Raw genomic sequence first — 26,982 nt, 5'->3', positions numbered from 1 at the left:
GACAGTTATATAAACGAAAAAGCAGTAAGACTATCTTATTTCAGAATTTTTTTTAAACAGGAACCACGTGTTATACTAAATTAATTATCCAAATGTTTGTTAGTTGAGGGGAGGAATCTCCAACTCAAGGTGTTCTGGGGAGTCAAACTGTAAGTACTAATCTAATGGAAAACAGCATACTTTTGCATTAAGTTAATACAAAATATTCGATTGCAAAGTACAGGTCGTATTCACCAGCTCTGTTTTTCCACAGGCAGGAATTTCAACAAGATGGAGTGCAAGGTTTTCCCCAGAGAAGTCTTATGTCACTTCGTCCTTATACCCATGTGCACGTATATTTATAAACAAACCGAGAACTACAGACGAACGACCTTCTTAAACATCCGGTAAAAACACTATTTGAATCAAGGGGAAGGAGGAAGGGGTGGTTTGTTGTTTTTTTTTTCAGAAGCAAAGCCACAGTTACGGCTGTAACTCCAAGCTGATCCCGCGGGAGGAGCGGGGCAGGTGCCTCGGGGCACTACCCGGGACTCACCGGGACGGTTCCCGCCGCCCCCCCCGAGGGGTCCCCGCCCAGCCCGGACCCCCTGCCCGCAGCCTCTCCTCCCTCCCACCCTCTCCTCCTCCATCACTTCCTCTTCCCCCTCCCCGCGGCCACTTTCCCCCTCACCTCAGACCCTTTTCCTCCCCCGCCGTGCGCCCCCAGCCCGCCCCGCCTCGCCCTCCCGCTTCTCCTCCCCACGGCTCTCACCCTCCCGGGCTTTCAGCAGCACCGTGTTGGCCACGATGTTCTCGATCTCCATGGTCGGGGGCTCCTTCCCCTCAGGGCAACCGGAGCGGGGGCCGCCCCTACAGCCTCCTTCGCCCTCTCCTCCAGCCCCGCCACCGCCGCGGCGCCAAGCCTCGGCTCATCCGGCCCCACAGGACCTCAGCGCCGCGCTCGCCTCTTCCCCATCACCCGCTGCTCGCCCCGGCACCGCGCTCCCCCTCCCCGAAGGCGGAGGCGGGGAGCGAGCAGCACCCGCCCGCCCCGGCCATGGCTCTCCGCCCCGCCCCAGGCTGCACCGCCCCGCGCTCTTGCGCCACCGCCCCCTCACAGCTGCCTGGCACCTACAAATCCCAGCAGGACAGCGCGGCGCACGCGGGGGAGACGTCGGTGCTGCCGCGCGGGGCCTGTTGGGATATGTATGTTGCTAAGCCTTCCCCGGACTCGTCCCAAAGCGGGAGGGGAGTCTCAATTATCGCGGTAGTTTGGCGGAGATCTCGCGAGAGGTGTGGGGCTGGCCGGTGCGCATGTGGTGCTCCGTGACACTGCTGAGGGGAGAGAGCGGGGGACTTGCGCCTCTTCTTCGTCTTCCTCCTCCTGCCTCCCCTTTGCTCCCTTCCTCCGCTCCGCTCCCCTCCGGCTCTCACGGGGAGTGGGAGAGCTGTCCCGGAGGGCAGCTGTCAGGCTGAGGGGCAGTTCGGGGTAGTTTTGCCCCCTCCCGGCCGCCATTTTGCTCGCCCCGTTCCCCCCCCCCAGCGCTGAACGCCCGAGCTCTGTGAGGGCTGAGCCGCTGCCTCCCCTCAGCCACGGGCAGCCAGAGCAGAGATGGGGAAGGCGGCGAAGTGGAAGAGAAAGGTGTCAGGGCCCTCCACAGCCAAGGGCCCCGTGAAGTCGGCGAGTGGCCGTGGTCAAGAGTAACCCCTTCGAGTGTGAAGGTCAACAGGCAGAAGTGTGACATCTTGGGGAGGAAGACCAAGAATGATGTGGGGCTGCCTGGTGTCTCACGGTCCAAGGCCATCAAGAAGGTAAGAGGACATCCAAAACAGGGAGAAAGGATAGCGTCCCCGTAGTGGGGAGATGATAAGGCTGGAGCCTTCTCAGGTGAGATAAGGGACCACCTTCGTCGTGCACAGGAATGTCTGGTCACCTCCCGCTGCTCGGGAGATGATGGGGAGCTCTGGGAATGGCTCCCACCAGTGCAACCTACAGGATTCAGGAGTACAAGTCTTGCTTTGGCTTGTGTGGGAATGATTCTCTTTTCAAGTTACCCAGGTCCAGAATACAGTGGCACGTGTTGTCGACGAGCAAATATGGGACCAGAGTGCTGTCAGTGTTCATTGCGTTGGTGGGTTTTGGTGATCATAGGATGTTAAAACTTCTTGATAATGATGCTGTGTTGGTGTAATGGTGAAAGCTCTAAGGAGAGCTCTAAGGTCTGAATGCAGGGAGAAATGTGTGGATACAAAGAAACTACCATTGATCTAGAAACAAATGCGGGTGACCTTTTGTGAACTGATTAAATAGTCGTGTTGTAGGAGCATGCAGTGATCTGTCCTCTGCTCTCATAAGAACGATCTTACAACTTAACAAGAGTAAATCTTTTATCTTCCACCTTTGTACCGTCTAAAATTGTCTCTTTGTCTTTCTCTGCTGCCATCACCAGCTACCTGTCTAAAATCTGTAATGTGTAAGGGAGAGCATGTCCTACTATGCCTCTGGGATTCTAGCAGCCTACCTTATCCTTGGATGAAACACTGGATTTTTCAATGATCTGTCCCTTCAAACAAACCAGCAAAAAAAACTCTGTTCAGTTAAGGCTGAAAAAAGTATAATTTGAAAATGTGCCCCTGAGATTCTTTCTGACATGTTACATACATTCTGTTTTCAAACGGATTTAAAGCACTTACTGAAAGGACAAGTGCAGCAAAAGCAAATGGATAGTTTGTCACTTTACAGGTGAGAGGTGACGTATTCAGTGATTTTTTTAATCAGAAGAGAGGTAATCAGATAATTGATAAACAAAAGTACTTTTCAATATCCAAGTACATATTAAAGTACATACCAGTGTTTAAGCTGTATGATAATTATATTTTGTGCAAGAAGTGAATACAAGGTAGAACTGGCACAATAGGAGATGAAACGTGAGTTTTGGTGTCATTTACTGCCGCATCTGAAAGTTGTGAATGTTCAGTGAGCCTGCAGAGGCCTCATGTAGGAAATAGATCCTTTTCCTTCGGTGCAGCACTTTGCCAGGTCCTGGCAATATGAATGGCAACAGTAACTTTCCCTAAGATTCATTTAATATGTTTTCAATAAAAATGCATTATTTTTCAACCTAAACACAGCCAGCATTTCTTTTTTATAAACTATATGGTATTTTCAGCATGAAATTATAAATTAGCTTTCAGTCTTCATTACTATTTGTCAAGATTTTAGAAAACTTCGTGAATATTTTAGATCAAATTTTAAGAGTTGGGGGTTTTCTTTCATGGTAAAGTGAATCAGATGCTTGTTATGAATTAGATCACTGGCACTGAAAAGTAAACCTGTCTCCTTACTTGTACCATAAGTAGAGTGTATTGTAACCACCTCATGGGGATGTGATAAACTTCTTTTACTGTCTTATGCCTGACCTCTCTTGCTCAACAGCAAAACACAGAGCTGAAGCATGGACCCATGGGTTTATGTCTTAGATGAAAAGACCAAAAAAAGTTCAGCTGACTTTTTTTGGCTTTTTTGCTTTCTTTAATATAATATTCTTTGTTTCCTAAGCTTCAGACAAATCAGAATTCTTTAGCAGAAAGGCACAGTTTTTATATGTGATCAAATAAAGATGAGATACAGTGTAACATATTTTTCTTCACATGGGTTTGGCTTATAAGAGAACTTAGTGACACGAACTATATGCATGAGCTTCCCATCTTTTTTTTCATTAATGTTTTTTCTTCTCTTTCATGCATTCTGATAAATTATTCTTATATAACGGCAACATAAAGCTTGTTATGTCTTACAGGATACCAATGGAGCCTTTTTTTGCCTTGACTTAGAAAGTAGTTACTCTCTTTGGTTTTTTTTTTTTTTAATTTATCTCCTTTTGTCTTTTTCCCTCTAGCGCACCCACACATTGCTGAAAGAGTATAAAGAAAGGGGAAAGTCAAATGTGTTTAAAGATAAACGTTTTGGTGAATATAACACCAATATAACATCCAGAGGAAAAGATGATCAGACGATTCGCTTTGGAAAGACAGGTAAACTATAGAGTTTAAAGAAAGAAAGCAAAATGAAAACCAAACACAAAACCACAAGGAATGCTTGATTTTTGAGAGCACCCTGTTAGCAGAGGATTTTGCAGCACAGTGCTTTATTTTTGATTTTATATGTTTGGAACTTATGAAACCAAATTTTTTTTGTGGGAAATTTTTTCATTAAATCTTTCTGGTTTTGTAAGACACTTTTTGCAGGATAAATTTCTTTGAGCACTGACATTCAAGGAAGCCAGTTATAAGCAGATTCATTGATTATTTGGTTTTCTTGAACTACTTTCACTACTATCATATGTGAATTGAATTAGGAAAAGGCAGCAACTGTCAAGCATGCTTTGAGGTTTCCAGTACAGCTGGAGAACAGCAGCCATTTCATTTGCTGAGTGGAAGAGCTCTGTAACTTGCTGTCATTCTGTAAAGGAATAGTATGCACAGTACTCTCCTTTCTGCCTCATGATACTCAACCTCCGAATTGAGTAGTGTAACATCATACTCTGCTGGTAATTTGTATAGCTTTAATTCTGTTTCATTAGGCCTGAAATGTAGTAATTAGAAAGTGCTGTTACAGATGTAGATAGAAGTTAAGCTTCTGTAGGTTTCCTGAGTTAGTCCATTTCTACATTAGTATAAGAGAGACATGATACTCCCTCACTTAAGGTTTAATATACTTGAATAAAAGTGTTGGTCTGGTAATGCTCTTATTCCAGTCTTGAGTTCCAGCAAAACACTGGAACAAGAATCTCCTCAACTAGTACTGAAAATACAGGCTGTGTTAATTTATTGTCTGGGAGCTGAAGATCTTTTGATATTTAATGGGTGTTTTACTGTTCTTAGCAAAATTATGGAAAGAAGAATATCTATAATCTTAACGAAGATGAAGAATTGACTCACTATGGCCAATCTTTGGCAGAAATTGAGAAACTAAATGACATTGTCGACAGTGACAGTGACACAGAAGAAAGAGGAACACTGTCAGGTAAGATGTGCCAGCTGGTGTCCCACTGCTGCTTTTATTGTTGGTAAACGTACATCATTTGTTCAGTCCAGTCTCTCAGTGAGGAAGAACATTATGTACTTGGTGGGAATGTTTAAGCCAGATTTAATTACTTCTTAACCACACACAGACCAGCTCTCTGGATTTTAGCAGGTGTCAAGTTGGACATACCTGCCTGGGACACTTCTTTACTCTGTGAGCTTCTCAGCATGAATAGGTACCTGTATTTTGAGCTCTTGGGCCAGAGTCTGAAGTGTGAGTTTTCTGGCTGCTTTCTTGCACCTCTGAACCTAACTGCCAGATAAATATTGGAAAAAAAAACATGTCCCTACTTCATACAAATGTTTGTTAGTGTAAATTATGTGTCTAATATAATCTCTTTTGGTACAGCCATTCCATAGGGATGGGAATAATGCATGATTGGTTCAATAGTTCTAATTGCTCCCATTCTCCAAGAATAGGGAGATACTGCCCCAGCAGCAGCTTCCTGCAGTCATGTATGGATTTGAAAAGGATTCACATTCTACTTTTTTTTCCCAGCTGAATTAACTGCTGCTCACTTTGGAGGAGGTGGAGGCCTCCTTCGTAAAAAGTATCAAGTGGGCAGGAAGATGAAGAGGAGGAAAAACCTAAATCTAGGAAAGAACTCATAGAAGAGATGATAGCAAATCTAAACAAGAAAAGGTGAGTTTTTAGCCCTGAAGTACAAATGAACATGATAAGAAGCTGTCATGATTCCTGTGTTTGCAGAATAGGAATAGTAGTGACACAGAAAGCAAAGGAGGAAGCTGTCTAGAAGAGTCTGAGCTCCTTGAATAAAGTCTGTCTGACTTGGTAGGCATTTCGGGAGTAATAACTTGAGTGTCTACCGTTCTTTTGTATCCCCAAATCTCCCGTTCTATTGACACCTAATTTGGTTTCTGTATGCAGCTCTTGTACCATTCAACATAGCTCTATATTGCTTCTTCTACAAAGAATGTTTGCACCTTATAAATGTTTAATGTCTGAAATTATTCGTTTGCTAAAGACAGCATTTTGGTTTTGTGCTGGAAATGCTGTGTCATGTCCATCTGAACATAACTGCTGCATTTGGTTTTGTTTTGTTTTTCTAGCAAGAGAGGCAAACTCGGAGAGAAAGTACATTAGAACTCACAGAAAAACTGACAATGACTGGAAGGAAATCCAAACCCTTATGGCCCGCAAACCCCCAAAGTCAGAGAGAAAGGACAAAGAAGTAGAAAAACCCAAGGTAAGGATTAGTTATCAAGTCTGAAAGAGGCTGCAGGCTGAACAACACTACTGACTTCAGCTATTTGTGTGATAAATACGTTTCTTGAGGAATTAAAATTGTTGAGAACACTGACTTGGTTTGCATGCCTTCAGGGTGTTCTTTGGATAAAACAACTCGTACTTGACAACAGACATTTCCTGGTTGTAAATTGGGTTCTATCTACAAAAAGGGAGTGGAAATATTTTACTTTTGAATAGGTATCTTTTTCTACCATTTTTATTTTACACTAAGGGAAATAACTTTTTAAATCTAAGAATAGGTATTGTATTGTGTTGAGGTTTTTTCCTTGTAGAAATTTTGTAGTATCTCACAGAGCATTGTGAATTCTTATTTATTGCTTTGCAGTAGAATTCAGTTTTTATGAGATTAGTTAATCAGTTCAATCTTACATTAAAATTTATCTCAAAGTACAATAGAAGATACTGGATAAAAGTTCATATTTTGGTATGTTGGTTTTTGTGTTTAAGATATTTCACAGCATGCTGAGACTCGCTGAATATCAGCATCCCTTTTTAAGTTCTCTAAGCTAGACTTCTATGTAACTGAAGTAGCAAAGTCTTAGCTCATGTCTGACAGTATAAAGTGAAATGCAAATTACTCTTTTATTAATTTATTCTATCTGTGTTTGGTAATAACAATATTTTAACGTTTTTTCAAGTAATAAGTAAACCAGTTTCATTTAAGATACTATATTTTAGTTTCTCAGTGGTGACTCCAGTATGGGAGGGGGAAATTCCAGGAGAATTCTGTTCAAGTGTTCATTCCATTCCATGTCTTAATACTGAGTTGAATGTTCTTGCAGCTTGCTTTGGAAACAGTCTTTTCCTTTTATCTTGACAGTCTTATTTCTTAGCTGTTAGTCTGGTAGGGGGGTGGCTGCAAAGCAGAATAATGAAACTTGAGATAATAAACAATCACATAAATATTTCTTTAGCCTGATGAATACGATATGATTGTTCGAGAACTTGGATTTGAGATGAAAGCAAAGCCTTCAGAAAGGATGAAGACAGAAGAAGAATTGGCAAAAGAGGAGCAGGCACGGCTCCAGAAGCTCGAGGTAAACCATTTATGGCTGAGATTGTTTTGGGGCCTGCCTTTTGGGAGTGACTGCTATATTGCTTGACCTTAGGTTGGTAGTGGCTGTACTAAACTGCAGTTCATCAAGGGGGGTGAATTCAGGAAATTGTCTGTTTGTGTTTGTAATCTGATATTACAACAAAAAGCTCCATAGGCTTAGTATGTGACTATGGAGGTTTATGAAATGAGTCAGTTTTTCTTCAATAAAAATGTCATGTTACTTTGATTTGCCTTTAAATGTTTTAAGTTATTCAGAGTTGAGAGCTGCTTCTAAGTCAGTGGAGTACTGTGTTGCACAGCAGTTGAATTAATACACTGGCAAGTCTTTTATTGTTGTCTTCTGGTGCTGCAAGTGTCTTTCAGCAGTACCATGCAAATAACCTTGCTTTGCAGAGGAATAGGGTTCTTTTGGGAAATGTTGCATGCTACTTCTATTGCATGGAGCTGTAAATCTTATGGAAACATTAAATAATTTGCTAAATGGTTCTTTTAATTTTTGATTTGGTGTACTAGGGACACATGTAGGACCACAGGGAATTCAGTACCTTCAGGTTACCTCAGAGCAGCCCAGTATCTAATAGCAGAACAGAGAGAATGATTTTTTTTTTTCTTCTTTTCTGTTCTCAGTATCTTGTTTGATCCTCAGTCTGTATCTCAAAAATCTTAGGATATGGTTGTGTTTACTACAAGCTTGTTACACGTACAGGAATCAGACAAACACTGCAGAATCACAAAATGCTTTAGAAGCTTATATTTTTCTAGTAATGATGTCCCATAAGCAAAGCAGATACATTTTAAACTGAGGGAACACAATGCTTCAGGTAAACTGAGTTTTAAAGTCTTCCAAATAAGCTAATCCAATTGACCGTGTGCTCCTATCAGATTGCACTCCCCACAAAATAATAAGTTATCATCAACTTTTTCCCGTAATTTCTCAAGTTGCTCATTTGGGTTTTTTTCAGCAACTTTTTGAATAATCCCAGTTAACTGTTTTCTTTCTTTGATTTTCTTAGCTGTAGTAATTGAGGGATCTTCCATTGATGTGGAAGGCTCACATCTTTGTGCAATATTTCTTGTTAAACACAGGCAGATCGACTGCGTCGGATGCGTGGAACAGATGAACAGGCAGATAAGAAGAAACCCAGCCACGTGTCAGCTGATGATCTGGCCGATGGCTTTATCCTGGATAAAGATGACAGACGGTTACTGTCTTACAAGGTAAAGTTTAATGTTTCTGAATTTTCAGAGTTCTGTAAAGAAAATAGGAAAAGCAGTTTAGAAGTCAACTCTGTGGAGACATTTAGTCCAACCTCCTGCTCAGAGCAGGGTCAACTTTGAAATCACCAGTTTACTCAGAATCCAGTCTGTTCTTGGAAAATCTCCAAGAATGGAGGCTTCACAGGAGATGTGCACTGACTGTCCTTACTGTGAAAAGATTTCTCTTTATATCCAGGCAGAACAAACCAGGTCTGCTCTCCTCATAGGGCAGGTGCCCAGCGCCCTGGTGATCTTGATGGCTTTCTGCTGAACTTGCTGCCATTTATGGATATCTTTATTGTATTTCAAGGCCCAAAACTGGAGACTCTGTTCTCTGTAGTCTTACAGTGTCTAGTAGAGGGAAATAGTTCTTTCCCCTCAGTCTACTGACTATATTCCTGCTATTGCAGTAGCCTCTTCCACTGCTGGCCTACTGGGTGAGAGGAGGCTTTAACCCTTCTATTCATTTTTTGAACTTCCACTGTATTGGTAACAGCTTCCACCAAATTTCAGCCTGAGGATGAGTGGGTTTCTGAAAGAACCCTTCCCCTGTGAAATAGTTTTGATTAGGGTGGCAGAGCAACATAACCTTAGAGCTGATGTGTGAGTCACCCTGACTGTGGTGCACGTATGTGTGTATGCTGATCCTCTTACACACAAGTAGCAAGGGAACTGCTGTTGTCCTCAAAGGGGAGCATACAAATTATGAATGTGAGTTTAAACTGATGATTAATAAAATCAGGATGGGAACAAATATTTATCTGATATGGTATTTAACACATAGAAGGAATATATTTTTAATCAAGAATGTTTCAGTAAGGGATGTTGAATTTTTCTTCATATCATCTGTTAGTAGTTTTTTCTTTTGTGTTGATTCTTTTAGTCTTCATATACTACTTCCTAGTCTTCCAGTTTCTTATAGCCCCTTGGAAATACCTACTATTCTTATATCTGTATGTAGATATGTTTTCTCCTTTAAATCCCTTCTTGGCTGGCACTGCTGCTATTCGCTGCTTGGTCTGTTCACATGTATTTGAGATAGCTTTGCATGATGCTTCTGATGAGGTGCTGTCACTTTATCAGTGTTTTAACTGGCTTGTTTGCTTTACTGGCAGGATGGAAAAATTAATATTGAAAATGAGGAGGAAGAAAAAGAGGAGGAGGAAGAAGATGAGGAAGGTGGGGAAGAAGAAAATGAGAATGAAGAAGAAAGTGAAGATCAATCTGCTAGTGAAGATGAGGATGATGCTGCAGATAGCCACTCTGATCTAGACTCTGACCTTGAGAGTGAAGAAGAAGCTGCAGGGAATAAAGAAGAGAGAAACACAAGACAAATGAAAATGAATCACAGACTGTGGAGGACTAGATCCAAAAAGGGAAGCTGCAAAATCAGAGCTGCCCTATACTTTCACTGGTAAGCAAAGGACTGATCCAGAGATACCTGTTGTCTTCAAGGGGCTTATAACAACAAGTCTCTTTCTCTGCCCTGTAGGATCTACATTCATACATGAACTTTTGCTTCATGGTTGTCCTCTACTATTCCAAGAGTAGCCAGTAACTGCTGTTCTAAGTGATCAGCCCTAGTCAGTCTTTGAGCAGTAGGAACTGGATCTGTTCCGTCCCGGAGCTGTTTCTGCTCCTCTGAGCAGCCTTAGATTGAAAGATAAACACAGGAGAGAAAAATAAAAGTATCCAGGCTCCTTCTGATGCAACCAGAACATCCAATCCAAAGTGCTACTGTTCTGCCCAAGAGAAGCTATGATTTGTACTTAAATGGGAAAAACTTACTTTCCCAAGTGTTTGGACTGACATTTTTGTCAGAAGATGCTTGAAGAGGCAGGTTTAATCCCTGTGATGTAACATCACAGTATTGTTAGAGACACTCAAAGTTGACTAGTTTTGGGTCTGTGCCTAGCAGGAAGGAGGAGGCACGTTTCAAGCAGTACACAAAACATTCATTAATATTAAGTACATAATGGATCTAACTATTGTTCTAGTGTAGATTCTCTAATCTGTTGCAAGATTAAACAACCTTTCAAACAACTTCCTTAAATGCTTGTGTTTTTCCATCCAAAGGAGATGACTTATTACACAAAGCCTTTTAAATTGCATTCAGGTTTTGCTTTAACCAGAAGCAGTCACAATAAAATAACTCAAAAGTTATTCTAATAACTCAAAGTTATTAGCTCAACCAGTTAGGTTGTGGACTTTTGCAAGAAACGAAATATATGCCAGGGTTTTATTTTCTGACTTCTGTTCATAGATATAATACTACATATATGCTGATAGATTATTACTGTTTTAAAGGCGATTATTTAAAACTTTTAAAAGATCTTTTTTTCTGAACAATAATATTTTCCGAATTGGAAATTTTGTTACACATTCACTTGAATTAAAGCTATAAAGTTTGAGATTTTTTTCTGGTTGTTTTTTGTTTTTATTTTTTAGTTCCTGAGTCCTACGAGACATTTAAGTCTTTATTGGCTGGAAGAACAATAGAACAACAGCTTATTATACTGGAGAGAATTCAGAAATGCAATCATCCAAGCCTTGCAGTGGGAAACAAAGCCAAGTTGGAAGTATGGGGGTTTGGTTTTGTTTTATTTAAAATAAAGTTTGAATTGCAGAGTGAATTTTAGTAAGTGTTTAGGAGGCAATATAGAACATAGATGTTTCTATGTTGTGAATAGGAGTAGAATCAACAAACTATTCTTCATTTTCTAAGTCTGTATTACTGTTCTTTTGTACTGTGTAAGAATATGTACAATGAAAAAAAAACCCTAATAATTTTAACATTATGCTTCTTGCAGAAATTGTTCGGCTTCCTTTTGGAATATATTGGAGAGTTGGCAACTCTGGATTTACCAGAGCTCAGGACAATTGACAAACTGGTCCTGTAAGTATTAAATCCTACGGATTTTTGCTCTTTTATGATTTAGAGAGAAAAGCTACCTCGAGTAAAGCATAAATGTTGTTTCTTTCAAATACTCTGTAAGGCTTGTTGGCAGCTGGTAACTCTCCACCTTTATGATGTTAACTTTTTTTCATATGTTGCTTGACCTGTTAGTTATACCAAGATATTTTCGAAACCTCAGAATGTATTTTTTGATCTGCAAAATACTTTTCATGAGTAGTGGATAAATAATATGATATATGCATGAAACTTCTGTATATTAAGTTATTTAGACTACTGGTAAAGGGTTTTAAGATTTGCAATGACAGTGTGCAGTTTCCCTTGCAGTCTCTGATTTTTCCATGGATTTTCGTTCTGTGAATTCACTCAGGGAACTAGATGAAAATGGAATTAAGGAGTGTTACAGTAAGCTCATAGGAAAGTTCCAACTAAACACTTGGCAGGAAGTTGTCAATTTGGCACTGTTATCTTCAAATACCTGACAGGGAGTTAGTCTGTGACAAGAGAGCCAAGTTTGTCTCAGAGGTATAGGTAGAGGATAAGAGTCAATGGACATGGGCTGCAACAAGGGAAATTGCAATTAGATTTAAGGAAAAAAAGTGTTCACAGCAAAGGTTCTGAACGTTAAAATGAGTTTCCCAGAGAAGCTGTGAAGATACACAAAACTCAACAAAGCTGTGAGCAGCCTGACCCATCTTTGAAGTTGTCCGTGCTTCGAGCAGGGGTTGCATCCGATGATCTCCAGAGGTCCCTTCCAAGCATAATTAACTTGTGATTCCCATCTTGATTTTTGCAGGATAGAGGGATTTCTTTCAAGGAGTTATTTTATGTAGTTCTCAGCATTTTTATTCCATGCTAAAGTCAGTAAGTTTTTAAAAATCAGCTATGTGCAGTGTTAGCGTTCATTGCTCAGCAAGAGTACTGACCCACTGATACTGTCCCACATGGTGGGGCTTTGTACAAAAGGGTAAATACATTTTGGTTGTGTTCTAGAACTGGGATTTATTAATATCACTGCAGACATATTTAACTGAAAATACTGAAAGAACTCTGACAAAACAGATGCAGATTCCAGACTACGTATCCCTGTAGGCACTAGCCATAGGCCAGGAGCTGACCTAACGTACTTTGGGGTTTTTTGTCTTGTTTTCAGTAATAATTTTGCTAAGCACATTGCCACCTTACACGTTGCTTAATATTGCCTGAGGGTGTTTTGAATAGTGGGCTGTTTAGTATAAGCCAACATACCTCAGTGCAGTAAAATCTAAAGTTAGGAGATTCAGAAGGATGTGTTATAACCATAGCGAAGATTTGGAAGTATATTTTAAAGTGTTTAATTATTTTTTTATTTAAGATTTAGAACAACTCAAACCAACAACTCAAAGATTATCTCACAAAGCCCAATGAAAAATATATATTTCTTTAACTAAGGTGTTACAATAATAATTATCTGCATATTGGATGGCTATTTCTAAAAAAGAATAATTTGTCTCGGGGAATTTGTTATTGCTGTAATAAAGTGCTTAAAAATCAGGTTTTTATTAACATCGTATTAATATCAATGGTGTAACTTGATTATTACTTAAATTTCTTGTTAATAGGCCATTGTACAATCTTTGCCAGATGTTTCCTGAGGCAGCCAGTGACAGTGTTAAGTTTATCCTTCGAGACGCTGCTCATGATATGGAAGAAGTGATTGAAGTCAAAGGCCGTGCAACATTCCCAGGTTTAGACACGGTAACAAACGCATATTATTGGGATAATCTCTTTCCATTAGTACAGAAGTTCTAATAAATGCAGGATGATATTAAATTTTATTTTGAATTTCAAAATATGTAGTGAATTATTAGCATCGGCGACTGTTTAGGTTTCTCCATATTTTAAATTGCTTTTCTGGAGATAAGGTGTAACAAAAATTCCCACAGCAACAAGAAATACTCACCCCTAAGAAACAAACAACCCACACACATTCTTCAGAACAAAAGTGTGAATCTGTGATATTAATAAGGAGAAAATATCTTAAAATTGCCACTCCAGTTTCATAGCAGAACATTCTTTGTTTTCCTGATGAAACTTAAATGAGTAGTTACAAAGAAGTGATTTTATCAGTTATGTCCTGATTTCTCTAGTTGTTGTAAGTGCAGATGTTTAAAAAAAAGTGCTCCATAGAACTGCAGTATCTCCTAGGTTAAAAAAACTGAAAACAAAACAAAAAAAACCCCAAACAAACCAACCAAACAAAAAACCCCACCAAGAAACTATTATTATGGGTATAAACCCACAACATTTCTTAGTACTTTGCATATGATAATGGCCAAGTTAGTGACTTGGAAAGAACTGGTCTTTCCTTCTTATATTAGTAACATCCCAATTTCATTGGTCATGCTAAATATGAGCAGATTCCTTTTGCAATGTCTAGGTAAATGGCTGTTAGAGAATTCAAGAATGGAGCATATGGAAACTGAGTGGTTTTTAGTTGTAGCAAAAACTTCAAAGACAAACTGTAAGTCTAATTCAAAGGGAGCTACTTTTCTGTCTCTCAACTTGATGAATTGCTGCTGCCTAATGGAATAATTAGACTCTTGAAAGGAACTAGACTGAAGGATTTGCTTAGAAGGCTTGGTTCTTATAGCTTGGAAGATGTTTATATTGAGCTCTTTTGAAGAGTCTTTATTCAGGATGTTTTGAATTTTGCAGGAAATGAATTGTAGAGAGTTTTTAACTTCTATTTTTAATTTGTCACTGTCACCCTTATGACACCAGTCACACTTCTGGCTTTCAGTCCCTTCACTGGACTTTTCCAGGTTGCAAGCCATTGTTATCTTTTAGGGTGAAATTGTATCACTTCCTATTCTCAAAGCACTTGTTTGAATGAATGTTCCATGGAGGGATCATCTTAGTTGACCTTTCATGTGCCTGCTGTGAAGTTGAAATTTGGAATGTGGCATACAGTAAACAAAACAGTTCAGGAGAGTATTTGTTTACAGCAGAAGCTTCACAGAGAGAAACAGAGCCTAAAACAATAAAACTTTACTTGCTTCTAGGTTACTATGTAAATATCCACTTAGATAATTATCAGAATTACCTCCAAAGTGATGTTTAACTTCCTGATGGTCTTGGCAGGTCACTTGTAGCTCTTTATTTAGCAAGTCTCCTTCAGCAGAAGTGTACCTAATCAGTGTTCAGTTCTTTTGGCTGCAACTGTTATTTGTTGGTGTGTGGCAGTGCCTGAGGATCCTGGTCACTTCACTGTCTGTGGTGAGGACATGTTGAAAGGTGTCACAGGTGCTGTGTGGCCACTTACTCCTGTTTTTGTGGTGTGAGAGTATGTGATTGTGGTGGGCTGGAGGGGGTCAGATGTTCTTGTGGTGTAAATGGGGTTGGGAGGCATGGTTCCTTCTCAGTTCTTCTTTCAGCTGCCTCACTCAATGAATGCAATGTTAGACCTATAATAGATATCCCGTAACAGATAACCCCTTTTGTTTCAATAAATAGGTCACGTATCATATCAGATTTCTCAAAATTATGTATATTGTAGTATTTATGACTACTACCTGGCAGTTACTCATTTCAAGTTACGTATGTGTAAAGGCAAGATCCTGGGATTAATGTCTTAACTGTATTTTGCCTTATTTATGTGCCATCAGCTTATTTATTTGAAAATTACATCTCTGCTGTTTCCAACTTCCGACTTCTGGCATCCAGTTGTAACACCTGCTTTTATCTACATGAGTCAGCTCCTTACTAAGGTATGTCTCTGATGCTGTATCTCAGTCTGTAACTTCATTTTCTTATTTCTTCCCAGGACTCCAACTATGTATGTTAGCATTAATGTATATAGTGGAAATGTACTGAAAAGGCAGCTTTGTGTTTGGTATAGTCACAGGTAGTAATTGGAAGAAAAAGAGAAGAGGAAAATACCCTTGCAGAGTACAGTCCATCTCACAAAACCATGCCTACTCAGTTTTTCAAGCTGTCACACAAGTATCCCTTCTATGGTGAATTACATAGGACTAATAGAACAGACTGAATGAAATCTGAAGTCATTAGTGGTTTCTCTTTCATATGTTGCATTTGTTCATACTTAAGAAAAATTATTTACTTTTAAATTGGCAATATTGATTTTCCTCGAAAGTGTACCTAATGCAGTGCATTGAGCTAAAATATGTCCTTATTTTTCTATCCTAATATCCTGTTTATATGTTTCTTGAGCTAATTGTTCGATTGCTGCCAAGTTGCTCTGAGCCTTCTGTTTCCTTGGTTCATTTCTAAAGAACTTACTGTTTGTGGTTTTAGCACCTTCTAGTGGCTAAACCAGTGCTGAGAAACATCTCAGTTCTGCATATACTCTAGAGTGAGGGCAAGGGAAAGCCAGTATGGCTTACTCTCAGAGAGAGCAATTTTACAGACTTCAAATGTTTACAACATAGTTAATACTTCATTTTTTTGGGGGGAGATCCTGTAGCTGTGATATATAGACTTTTAATTAGGAATATTTTCTGCTTTTATTTCTTTTAGTGTCGCATTACAACATTGCAAGATGTTATTAAAGGGTTATTTATATGCTGTTTGTTCCTGGAATATGTATCGCTCTCCAGAAGATTTGTACCAGAACTCATCAATTTCCTTCTTGGAGTACTTCACATATCTCTACCCAAAAAACAGGCCCAGGGTGAGTTTGTTTAGAGTAAATGAGTATTTATTTTAGGGTAAACTTTAGGATTAGGGTTTATCTTTTAAATTCCAATACAAATATTTCACACTGATTTCATTGTTTTTGAACAAAAGGCCAAAATCATCTGCTAGTTTAGCCAAACAAAACCTTGATTCTTGGGCATCTTGTGAACTAGATCCTCTAGTATTGTTGGCAGGAAGGAAAGAACAGAAGTTATTAAAGGAAATGAAGCCATGTTGGCCGCAGTGCAGTATTTTTGCAATACTGTCATTCTAAATACTGTGTGATTGGACTGTACTTGGAAATTAACGGTTCCTGATGGATTCCTGATGAGTACCCTGCAACTTCACAGTGAGGCAGCAACTAATGCTGCAGACATCCTCCCTCTTCAGCCAACAGCCATGTTACCAAGATAAGTGAGAGAAGTATATCACAAAGTTATTTATTTGTGACATGGTTTTGTTGTAGTGTAACAGAGGGCAGCTATCCCCACAAGCAGGATTAGTAATAGAAGTGTGTAAACTTAGCAACTTGCACAGACAGCAGAGAGAATAAAATGATCTTTTCAATGTAATCCATATGGTAGCAAATTTTTTATATTTGCCAGTCTTTCTCTTTGACTTTTTGTTTTGGATTAGTTTCTGTCTTTAAAGTTATTCTGGTTCTGGGGCTTCTTTGTTGACAAGTTCAATGACAGCAATTCAGTTATGAGGAACTTTGTCAGAGCATAGTAGCTAATTCCTGTGTTAGTATCTCTGGCACTGTGAGTGTCACAGCACATGGGAAGAGAAGCAACTGAAAAAATTCAATTATTTGGCAAACTCACATGATATCTGGGATTTTATGGACTACACACTATCTATTAATATGCTCATCACTCTTGATAAAGAAGTCTGTTCTCTAGGTAGTTTTAACAGTGTGGTGAGGAAGGTTCAGCTTCTGTCAGTATTCCGGTACATCTTCAGTAGTAGTGGTAGTCTTTGCAGCTCCCTTCTTTTCCTTTCAGGATTTTTATGCCTTTCCATGCTGGCTTATTTTTTTTTTTGCTTTTTAATTCTTGAGCTACTCATGATCCCGTTTCTCAACAAGCTTAGCACTGCAGTTTCACCTTTATTTTCTTGTATGGCTGTACCCTACAGACTTTTCCCCAGCTGCTTCTCCCAACTTAGCAGTTTCTTCTGAAGTGTGAGCCAAGGTTACACAGCTGGGCTACATCAGAGCTAAGCCCTGGATTCTCAGAATGCCAACAGCTGAACTCTTAGAAGGAGGTGGGAAGAGGTTATGGAGTGGGTGGGTTATTAAGTATTTTCTCCTTTGTGTACTCTTTTAGGAATACTTGATCTACAAAGGTTTTTGGTACAGTTTAAATAGAGGATTCTGCAAAATCAGATAAGAAACTTGAAAAATATTTAGTGGTAATTGATGATCAATTATTACTTTTAAAAAATACTTCTTTATATCTCTGTAATTTATTTTGCATTTCTGCTAGCAGCGAGGAAAAGCTCAGTACAAGAAACATTAGAGGCACAGTGAGAACTTTCCAGTCAATATTGATGTTTTGAAGTTCTTAAAGTATCCAATCACATTTTTAAATATTCATGGTGGAAATATTGCTGATAATTGTGATGGTTCAGCTGTCACCACAGAGTGTTTTAGAATGAGCTGACATGTACTTCTCTGGAATATTGATACTGTCACACCAAAAAAAAAATCTTGGAGTTCAATTTTAACAGTGAGTAGAGTCAGCAGATTATAACTCCTACTGTTTTAATTTTACAAGCTTGATCCATGAATTTGTCACATGAAAAAATAAATGTAATGCAGTTTCATAAAAGATTGATTGTGTGATTTAGACTAAAAAAACCTCAATTATTACCTGAAAGAAGAAAAGCTGGAGGTGGAGGGAGCAGGAAGGAGCTGTCATTGTTGATAGCCTTAGCTAATGGAATTGCTAATGAGATCTGCCATCCTCTCATGAGTAAAGCAGATAATAAAATGTATCTTTGTTCCTGATCCTGCGTAAGTCTGTGTGGGTCATAATCTCTCACAACTTCGGGTCTCAAACCTTAAGAACCTTTATTTAAATGTGCTGTCTTTTGGCCATGTACAAGTTCTATAACATGTAAATAATCTTAATTTAGTTTGAAAAAGTTTTTAAGAAAATTCCACTGCAAGCTTGCAGGACATAAGGAAAACAAAGAAAAAAAACAAAACAAGGTCCATCACAGAGATTGGAAATTATTTTGTCCCTTAGCCATGAAATTCCTCAGACACATCTTTGGCGTTGCTCTGTAAGTAGTTTCACATATCAGCTTATGATCAGAAGTATAGGGATCCTCTAGTGTTTTCTGCATGCTCTGCTCCAGTATATATTCTGTGTTCCATGCTTTTCCTGCTCCTCCTTAGCTGGAGTGGGAGAGGAGTTTACAGTGTATCTGAGGGGCCCTGCTGTGAGCCCACAGGAGAGGCTCAGCGATGAACTGCAGCTGGGGGCTCTCACTGCTCCAGCTCACTGTGTTTCTTGACCACTTTCTGGTCAAAGCCATCTACTTGTAACTCCATGGGAAAGTCCTATGCCTACCCTGTCCTCTTAAGCATATCCAGTGCTCCATCCTCAGTGGCAGTTTAACTGTGCATCCTGTTTTCCACAGGGCAGGTGAATCTATGTGTCCTCACTTTCCCCATACATAGAATGACTCAAAGAATCGCAGATTGGTTTGAGTTGGAAAGGACTTCAAACACTGTCTAGTTCTACCCCCTCTGCCAAGGGCGGGGACACATTCTACTAAACCAGGTTGCTCAAAGCCCCATCCAACCTGGCCTTGAACACTTCCAGGGATGGGGCATCCACAGCTTCTCTGGGTAGCCTATTCCAGTGACTGACCACTCTCATAGCCAAGAATTTCTTGCTTATATCTAATCTAAATCTACCCTCTGTCAGTTTAAAACTGTTACCCCTCATCTTATCACTACACTTCCTGATAAAGAGTTCCTCCTCATCTTTCCTGTAGGCTCTGTTTAAATACTGGAAGGCTTCTGGGAGGTCTCCTGGGAGCCTTCTCCAGGCTAAACAAGCCCAGCTCCCTCAGCCTATCCTCACATATGGGAAGTGGTCCAGCCTTCTGGTCAGCTTCTTGGCCTTCCTCTGGACTCCCTGGAGCAGGTCCGTGTCCTCCTTTTGCTGGGGGTCCCAGAGCTGAACACACTCCTCCTGGTGGGGTCTCGGAAGAGCAAATTAGAGGGGGAGAATCCCTCCCTCGTCCCTGCTGCCCACACTGCTTTTGGTGCCACCCAGGATGCGACTGGCAATTCCTTATCTACTGAGTCATACTGAGTTTGACCCCTGTCAGATCTGTGCCTCTCCAGTCTAGAGAGACAAGGATGTTGTACGGGACAGTGTCAGATGCTTCGTACAGATCCAGGTAGATGACATCTTTCCTTATCCACCAACACTGTAATCCTGTCATAGAAGGCCACTAAATATGTCAAGCACAATTTACCCTTAGTGAAGCCATGTTGACTGTCACCAATCACCTCTTCATTTTGCATGTGTTTTAACATAGTTTCCAGGAACATCTGCTCCATGCTAATGCTGGACACAGAGGTGAGGCTGACCAGCCTGTAGTTCCCTGGATCTCCCTTCTTCCCTTTCTTAAAAACGGCAGCAGTTTTTCCCTTTTTCCAGTCACTGGAAACTTCAGCAATCTACTACATGTTGGGGAGTGGTTTAGCAGCTTCATCTTGCCAGCTCCCTCAGGACCCTTGGATGAATCAGGCCTCATGGACTTGAGCACATTCAGGTTCCTTAGTCTCAAACCTGATCTTCTAGTGGGCAGTACTTTGTGGTCCCTGCCTTTGGATTCTGTGACTAGAGCACTGGCCTACGATTGTACCAATGCTCCAGTGTTTTCAACTGTCTTAGACAAATTTAATACTAATAAAAGTATTTTTTAAGGTTATATGATTAAAAAGGTAAAATGAGTTGTTTGTTTTTCTTCAGAAAGAATGCTTAGAATTGATCTTGTTTAATGATTGTTCTTGTTTTTCTAGGCTATACTGTAGTGCACCCATTTACACCGGTGGGGAAAAATTTAGAATTGCTTTTGGTGTGTGATAAGGAGGATCTGGAAAGTTGGCAGAAGCAAAATCTGCCATTGGGTATTGTGACTAGATTAGAGGAAACCAGCAAAACAGAAATGAATCATATCAGGTACGTAGGAACTGTGAACATAAGAAATGCCAAATCATCTGTTGGAAAATCTCAGTGATAGTGCTCTTGAGGAGTAAAAATAGGAGTAATGGATAGTCCTGCTGTGGTTTTATGATGCTACTCTGTAGCACAGAAAATATGCTAATCTTTTGCCAGAACATTGTGCAGAGCATTTGTTGGAGTGCTCAGACCTTCCATTTGGTTTTGGTACAGCTGTGAATTGATGAGGATGATGTAGAGACAGAGAAGGTGCTCAGTACTTTGAACTGTCAAGCTGCTCAGAATCAAATAATTGTATGTACATACAAACATTATGTTAGGAAGTATAACATAAATAGTAAAACACTGAAATTAGGAAAGAGCACCATTAAACATGTTCATTAGCTACATTCAACCTCATTTTTCACCCTGGGCTTATGTTATGGTACCACTTACTTCAGGGATGAGTAAGCCTTTTGTTAAGTTCTAAAAGAAAACTGAAAACCAAAATTACTAATTCTGTTTCGATGAAGTTTTAGAACTTCAGAACCATTACCAGAACACTGTTAAAACTAGTATAAAAAAATCTTACTCCTCATAAGTGGCAAATACACAGTACTGGTTTTGCTTAGTGCACTGGCATAAAGGTTTGTTTCTGATAGATTTCTTGGGCATTTGCTTAGAAGGGTGATATTTTTGGTCTGAATTATCTATTTCTAGCTGTCACTGGTTCTATCAAGCAGTCTTAATAATAGATTCTGCTAACAGTCCCAAATTTAATTAATTCAGTTCCTTTTATTTGAAAATCCATTACAGTTTTTGCAAGTGAAATTGTTAATTTTTTTGTGCATTAACAGGTTATCATGTCTAGCCCTGTGTTTTGACCTTATTAAAAAATGCGCAGCTCTCTATGAGTCTTTACCATCATTCCATGAAATAATGCATCCTGTCAGAGTTCTCCTTACACAACATGTGCCAGTGAATGAATATCCTGAAAAAATGCAGGTCTGTACTCCTCAGGAATGAAATAATTGATATGTTTGTTTTATTAATAAATTCTGTGATCTTCATCTGTGCTTAAACAAACAAAAAAACAAGTGTAAGCATCAGTGAGATTTTTTCAAGAGTCAGGAGTTTGCCTTTTGTGCTCTTCAAAAATAGTAGTGATGTTTCTGTGGAAACACCAAAGAGAATGTTTAGAAAATGTTTAGAAAAGCTATTTTTTCATTGTGTATCATGTCTATTGAAAAGAGTAGAAATTGGCTTGTAATAATGTAGCATTCCATGAGTGACATAATTTATAAGAATAGTCTAGCCATCTGGTTGCTCTTGTACTTTTGTGATGAATCTCTAAGACTTTGGTACAACAAATAGGTGTACCAAACTGGTGAAGTAAAATTTGTAACTATTTTAGTAAAACTAACATAAATATGCCTGGTCAGCTACCTTACTTAAAATGTGGCAGTTGCTTATTTTCTAGCAGTGAGGTTCTAGTTTTTAAATCTGTCTCTTCTGAATGTAGCAAAATTGTCTTCTTCTCAAAGAGGCATCATAAAACATCCTTAGAGAGCAGTGTTTTCTTGCATGAATGTTGCTAAATGGCCTATATTTCTGCAATCAAAAGAAAAAGAATAATCATTCTTAAAATTACCCGGAAAGGCAGAGTCTGAGTTAAACTGCCTTTAGTCTTGTTTCTTCCTCTGTTAGGTGAAAATACCTGCAGACCTTTTTTATAGTCCATGATACCATCTTAATGGACTTCCAAAAGCTTTTAAAACCTATCCGGCCTGGATTACAGCATGTCAGTGTTAGCAATGTCCTGATGAATAGCAGTGACTTTACCCAGAAAAAGAATATATGAGGAAAACATTCCTGTTGATTCAGACTACAATAGCTTGTGACTTACAGTGTCTTAGATATGTTTTAAAATTGTACTTTGTTTTGCATTTTCAGGAATGGTATCACAGTGCTCTGAAAGAGCTGGAGACCAAAGTAAAACACTATACCCCACTGATATGTGAGAAAAAGAAGCCAGTACCATTGAAACAGTATACACCTAAAATTGTGAAAGTGTAAGTAAAGAACACTGGATGCAGAGAAGAAGTGCATTTAAACATTAAGATTTTGGGAAGCTAAAATGGATTTGGAAAACGGGACACAAAACAGATAACTGTTTTTCTGCTAGATTTTCTGCATAATTCACAAGGGGCCAGCTACTTGGGTGGTAGGAAGGGAGGGGGAAAAAAAAAAGGAAAGAGGAATTTTAAATGCAAATTTTATCTGTGGGCAAAAATAGCACTGGAAATCAACTCTTGCCCATATAATTGATTGTAAATCAACAAATGGCCATAGATTTATTGTATCTGGCCCTGCTGTTTTGACCTGTCTGGCATGGGCGGCCCTACCGAAGGCATGTACCATCGCCAGCATAATCAGAGCTCAAATCAGTCCAGCAGTTTAATTACCTAGGTAGCCTCATCTCCTCGGATGGCAAGATTGACAGGGAGATAGACAACAGGTTGGCAAAGGCATACAGTGCTTTCGGAAAACTCCACAAAAGAGTATGGCGTAATAAACACTTGAAGAAAAGCACCAAGATCAGTGTTTACAAAGCCATAGTGTTGTCTACTCTCTTGTATGGTTCCGAATCATGGGTCATCTACCGCCACCACCTGCGTCTCCTAGAACGCTTCCATCAGCGCTGCCTCCGTACAATCTTAAACATCCACTGGTCAGATTATGTGACCAATACATCTGTTCTTGAGCAAGCAGCAGTCACAAGTGTAGAGGCCATGCTGATGAGAACCCAGCTGCGTTGGGCAGGGCACGTCTCAAGGATGAAGGACCACCGCCTCCCTAAGATCTTGCTCTATGGTGAACTTGCCACTGGCTGCCGCAAGAGAGGAGCCCCGAAGAAAAGATACAAGGACTCCCTGAAACAACATCTCAGCCTTGGCCATATTGATCACCATAATTGGTCCACTCTGGCCTCAAATCGGGAGGCTTGGAGACACAGCATCTATAACGCTGCGGAAGCCTTTGAGAACACACGCAGGATCTCTCTCGAGGAGAAAAGGCAACGCAGGAAGAACCGTGTCTTGCTGAATACTTCATCTAAGGAGTCTCTCTGTTGTGCTTTTTGCAACCGGATATGTCTGTCACGTATTGGCCTCATAAGTCACCAACGTGCCTGTAACAAATGTGGATAAAGCCTTCCCAAATCTTCGTTCGCGAAGCCCAGCCATGAAATCAACAAATGTAAAGAGTGCTCTGTCAGGCACTGAAATTAGAAGAACAAGAGTGAGTAGTTCATTCATATATCAAATATATGAAGGTAAGAATGGATGGTGAAAGCTTTGAGGGATTTTCTGCACCTTAGTGCAAAAAATAAGGCAGACCTTTCTTGTGCTCTGCATCAGATAAATAACCATCCGTCAGATGAAGTGTTCCTTTGCTTGCCTACTCCTTTTGTTCCCCCAGCCAAGCAGCTTTCTACCTTCCAACAGTAGCAGTGACAGAAAACATTGGGTTTTTTCCCCCCTTTTTTTACAGTGCTTGCAGTGACCACGTGCATTTTTCTGTTCTGTTTTGGAATTAGATTTAATAACACCAGTTTAGTTTTGTAGATAATAGAACAGTATTCTGATTCAGGAATTCTGCTTCATATTGGCTCCTAACTTATTTAGCCTTGTTGGTTATCTGCAGGGGCACAAATTGTCTGCTTTATTTGCTGTAGTAATTGAAGAGGACAGCTTTCCTCTGCCATACACATTTATCCCCAAGTAACTGATCAGACTTCTGTAAAATGCATTTACAGAGAACATCTGCAAAAATTTAAATACACTGGGAGATTCCATCTTTCTCCAGACATCTTTTATTCTCCTACTCTAGCTTTTTCAGTCTGTTCAAAGAGCAGAAGGTATATGGGGGGTTGAAGTGTAGATGTTGTCTGCTGGTTGTTGGCATGATGACAATGTGCAGTTAGAAGGTCTGGCAGGTGTTTTTCCAGTACGTTCGTTGGGTGGCTCCTTATTTTGCAAGTGAATTATATAACATGCAGGAATTAAAATACTGAGTTAGTATTCACACAGAAACTTACTCCTTATTAACATGAATAAGTTGTGTTTGTTAAGGTGTTCTATGCTCACACATGCATTCTCATTCCAGCTTAGAGTTTGGAAGAAAGCAGGCAAGCAGCAAGAAGGAGCAAGAAAGAAAGCAGTTGATTCAGAGGCATAAACGTGAACTTAAAGGAGCCATTCGTGAGATTCGGAAGGATAACCAGTTTCTGGCCAGAATGCAACTTTCAGAAATCATGGAGAGGTAATGTGGCTGTTGTTTCAGCACCAGTTTGGGGGCTATTCTGCTGTGTGTTCATTTCTTTGCTGCATGCCAAGGCTGACATTAATGATCAGCCATACTAATAAACCTAAATAAAATGGGACAATTTGAGGAAAACCAAATCTTTTCAATAGAGATCATTTGAAGTGTTTTCAACTTTGCAGTTTCATTTTTCTAGTTTGAGATGCATAATGTCTTTATTTAAAATACATGTTGGTGACATTTAATAGTTGTGGGGTTTTTTATGAATTAATAGTTATTCTCTTAGTGTATTAACTTATTTTCCCTAATACAAACTTTCTGAATTTTTTTATATGTTGTTTGTCTTACAGAGATTCAGCCAGAAAAAGAAAAGTGAAAGAGCTTCTTGGTAGCCTTGCTACACAGGAAGGTGAATGGAAAGCAATGAAAAGGAAAAAATGGAAGAATTAAATGGGACTGTATACAGCAGAAAAGTTTGGGTTTACAGTCATAGAAAAAGCCAATCCTATGGCTTTTGTATATTTTAATTGCATTCTTTGGATGCATTCCTTTTGAGGAGACAACATCATCAGATCTGTCTGAAAAAGTGAACCTGCTTATTGGGAAAATCCACAGCTTTTCATAAGGAAAATAAAAATAACACTTTTGTATGTGGCATGCTTCTATTTATTTTAGTAATAATCAGAATTCTTACCTGTGTGTGACCAGGTTTTGACTAACTTGAACTACACTCACACACATTAAAAAATTGTACAGCAGAAACCTTTTGTTACATCAGGCTGGGGACCAGTCACTAGTGGAGCTCCATTTTAGGGCCAGTTCTCTTCAACACCTTCATAAATGACTTGTATGCAGGACTCAAAGGTGTGCTGAGTTTGCTGAAGAACTAAACTGGGAGGAGCTGTTGACTCCTTCGAAGGCAGAGAGGCCCTGAAGAGAGATCAGAGGGTGTCCAAAGGAGGACAACAAAGATGGTGAAGGGCCTTGAGGGGGAGCTGTATGAGGAGCAGCTGAGGGCACTTGGTCTGTTTACATGACTTGGAAAGCAGGACTACCTAGTCTTGCTTCAGCTGACTAGTCAATATGGTCTGATAGTTTTGCCATTGCTGCTCTTATGTGAAAGGAAGGTCTGGTTATTTGGACTACAAAGGGCTTGGACAAGCTGGAGTGTTGGCAGACCCTTTCTCATAAAGTTTCTCTTAATACAATCACATTTACGAGTTACTGTCTTGTCTCTTTGTTGCTCTTAAAACGGCTTATCATAACAGGCCTTTTGACACATCTGTTATCAATTATAAATCTGTATTTAATTAGCCAAAAAAAGAAACTATTCTGTAACTACAATCAAGTCATCAGACACAAAAAAGGAAAATTACCATTTTGCCCTTTGTTCAGGTAGGTTATCTGCCACCGTCAGCTGTCCCAGAGAGTAGCAACCCTGAATAGGGATACTGTGAAGAATAAGGGGAGAACAAAACTGTTTCATCTAGAAACTGCATAAATTACCTTATTTATGGTGGCTGGATGCAGTTTGATATTCTCAGTCATGCCTTGCAGAAGTTCTTATCTACCATGGTGTGTCCATACTCGGTGTCAGCCTCCACCTTTCACCATCAGCCCCTACTGTCTGGAGGTACTGAGGCTGCTCTTACAGATGTGCAAGGTTTTGGACTGGGAAGGAGTGGGCAGTGAGCTGTCTAGTTCTAGAAACAGTGCAATGTGTTTATGCGCAGGATTGTATGACATGGTTGACTGCAGCAACAGAGCTGGGCTCAGTGATCTGCAGAAGCTTTGGGCCAGTAGGTTTAACAACAGGAAGAGCAGGATTTTTTTTTATTTTTTTTTTTTAATGTATCTGAATTCAGATGGTGCCTGATCAGTTCTGTGCAATGATTAGGAGCCAGAAGAACATATCTACATATATTTCCCAGACGTTAAATGATTATTCCAGCGTAGTCTGGAGCACCACCTCCCAGCAGAAGTTTGCCTCCAACTGGGCTGCAATCCTGGCATAATCATTCATTTTTCAGGGTATGTACTGAATGTGCCACATTTAGTTTCTCACACCTAATCAACTACATAAAATTCTCAGGTAAACACGAGAGCAGGAGCTCCCCATTTGATCCAACTGGCATGTTAATCCTGATGTTACGCTTACATAAGCTCCTCCAAGCCTAATCAGCTGAGGAACCATGAGAGAGATGTCACTGAGTGAAAGAACTGTATCCAAGTG

General features: G+C 39.8%; 2 protein-coding genes across 2 annotated transcripts in view; one reads left to right on the top strand and one right to left on the bottom strand.

Annotated features, from left to right (window-relative positions):
• The window catches only part of GRK4 (G protein-coupled receptor kinase 4), a 40,346-nt gene extending 39,334 nt beyond the window's left edge, over positions 1 to 1,012 (bottom strand). The window contains 1 exon segment of the mRNA XM_032686319.1: positions 752 to 1,012. The gene's annotated coding sequence lies outside the window, so the exon portion shown is untranslated.
• A 236-nt stretch (positions 1,013 to 1,248) lies between these two features.
• Positions 1,249 to 25,404, top strand: NOP14 (NOP14 nucleolar protein). The gene is given in 26 exon segments (XM_032686327.1): positions 1,249 to 1,663; positions 1,665 to 1,694; positions 1,696 to 1,791; positions 3,879 to 3,971; positions 3,973 to 4,014; positions 4,864 to 5,005; positions 5,564 to 5,614; positions 5,617 to 5,685; positions 5,688 to 5,707; positions 6,136 to 6,181; positions 6,184 to 6,272; positions 7,249 to 7,371; positions 8,478 to 8,609; positions 9,764 to 9,965; positions 9,968 to 10,006; positions 10,009 to 10,062; positions 11,097 to 11,227; positions 11,459 to 11,544; positions 13,164 to 13,299; positions 15,210 to 15,311; positions 16,081 to 16,234; positions 20,288 to 20,447; positions 21,284 to 21,431; positions 22,380 to 22,498; positions 24,594 to 24,749; positions 25,100 to 25,404. Coding segments are annotated over 26 exon segments (2,592 nt in total). The 5' UTR covers positions 1,249 to 1,591; the 3' UTR covers positions 25,200 to 25,404.
• Positions 25,405 to 26,982: the final 1,578 nt, after the last annotated feature.

This window comes from Chiroxiphia lanceolata, chromosome 4 (genome assembly GCF_009829145.1).
Source record: "Chiroxiphia lanceolata isolate bChiLan1 chromosome 4, bChiLan1.pri, whole genome shotgun sequence".
Taxonomy (NCBI): Eukaryota; Metazoa; Chordata; class Aves; order Passeriformes; family Pipridae; genus Chiroxiphia; species Chiroxiphia lanceolata.
This window is presented reverse-complemented; position numbering and strand designations above follow the sequence as displayed.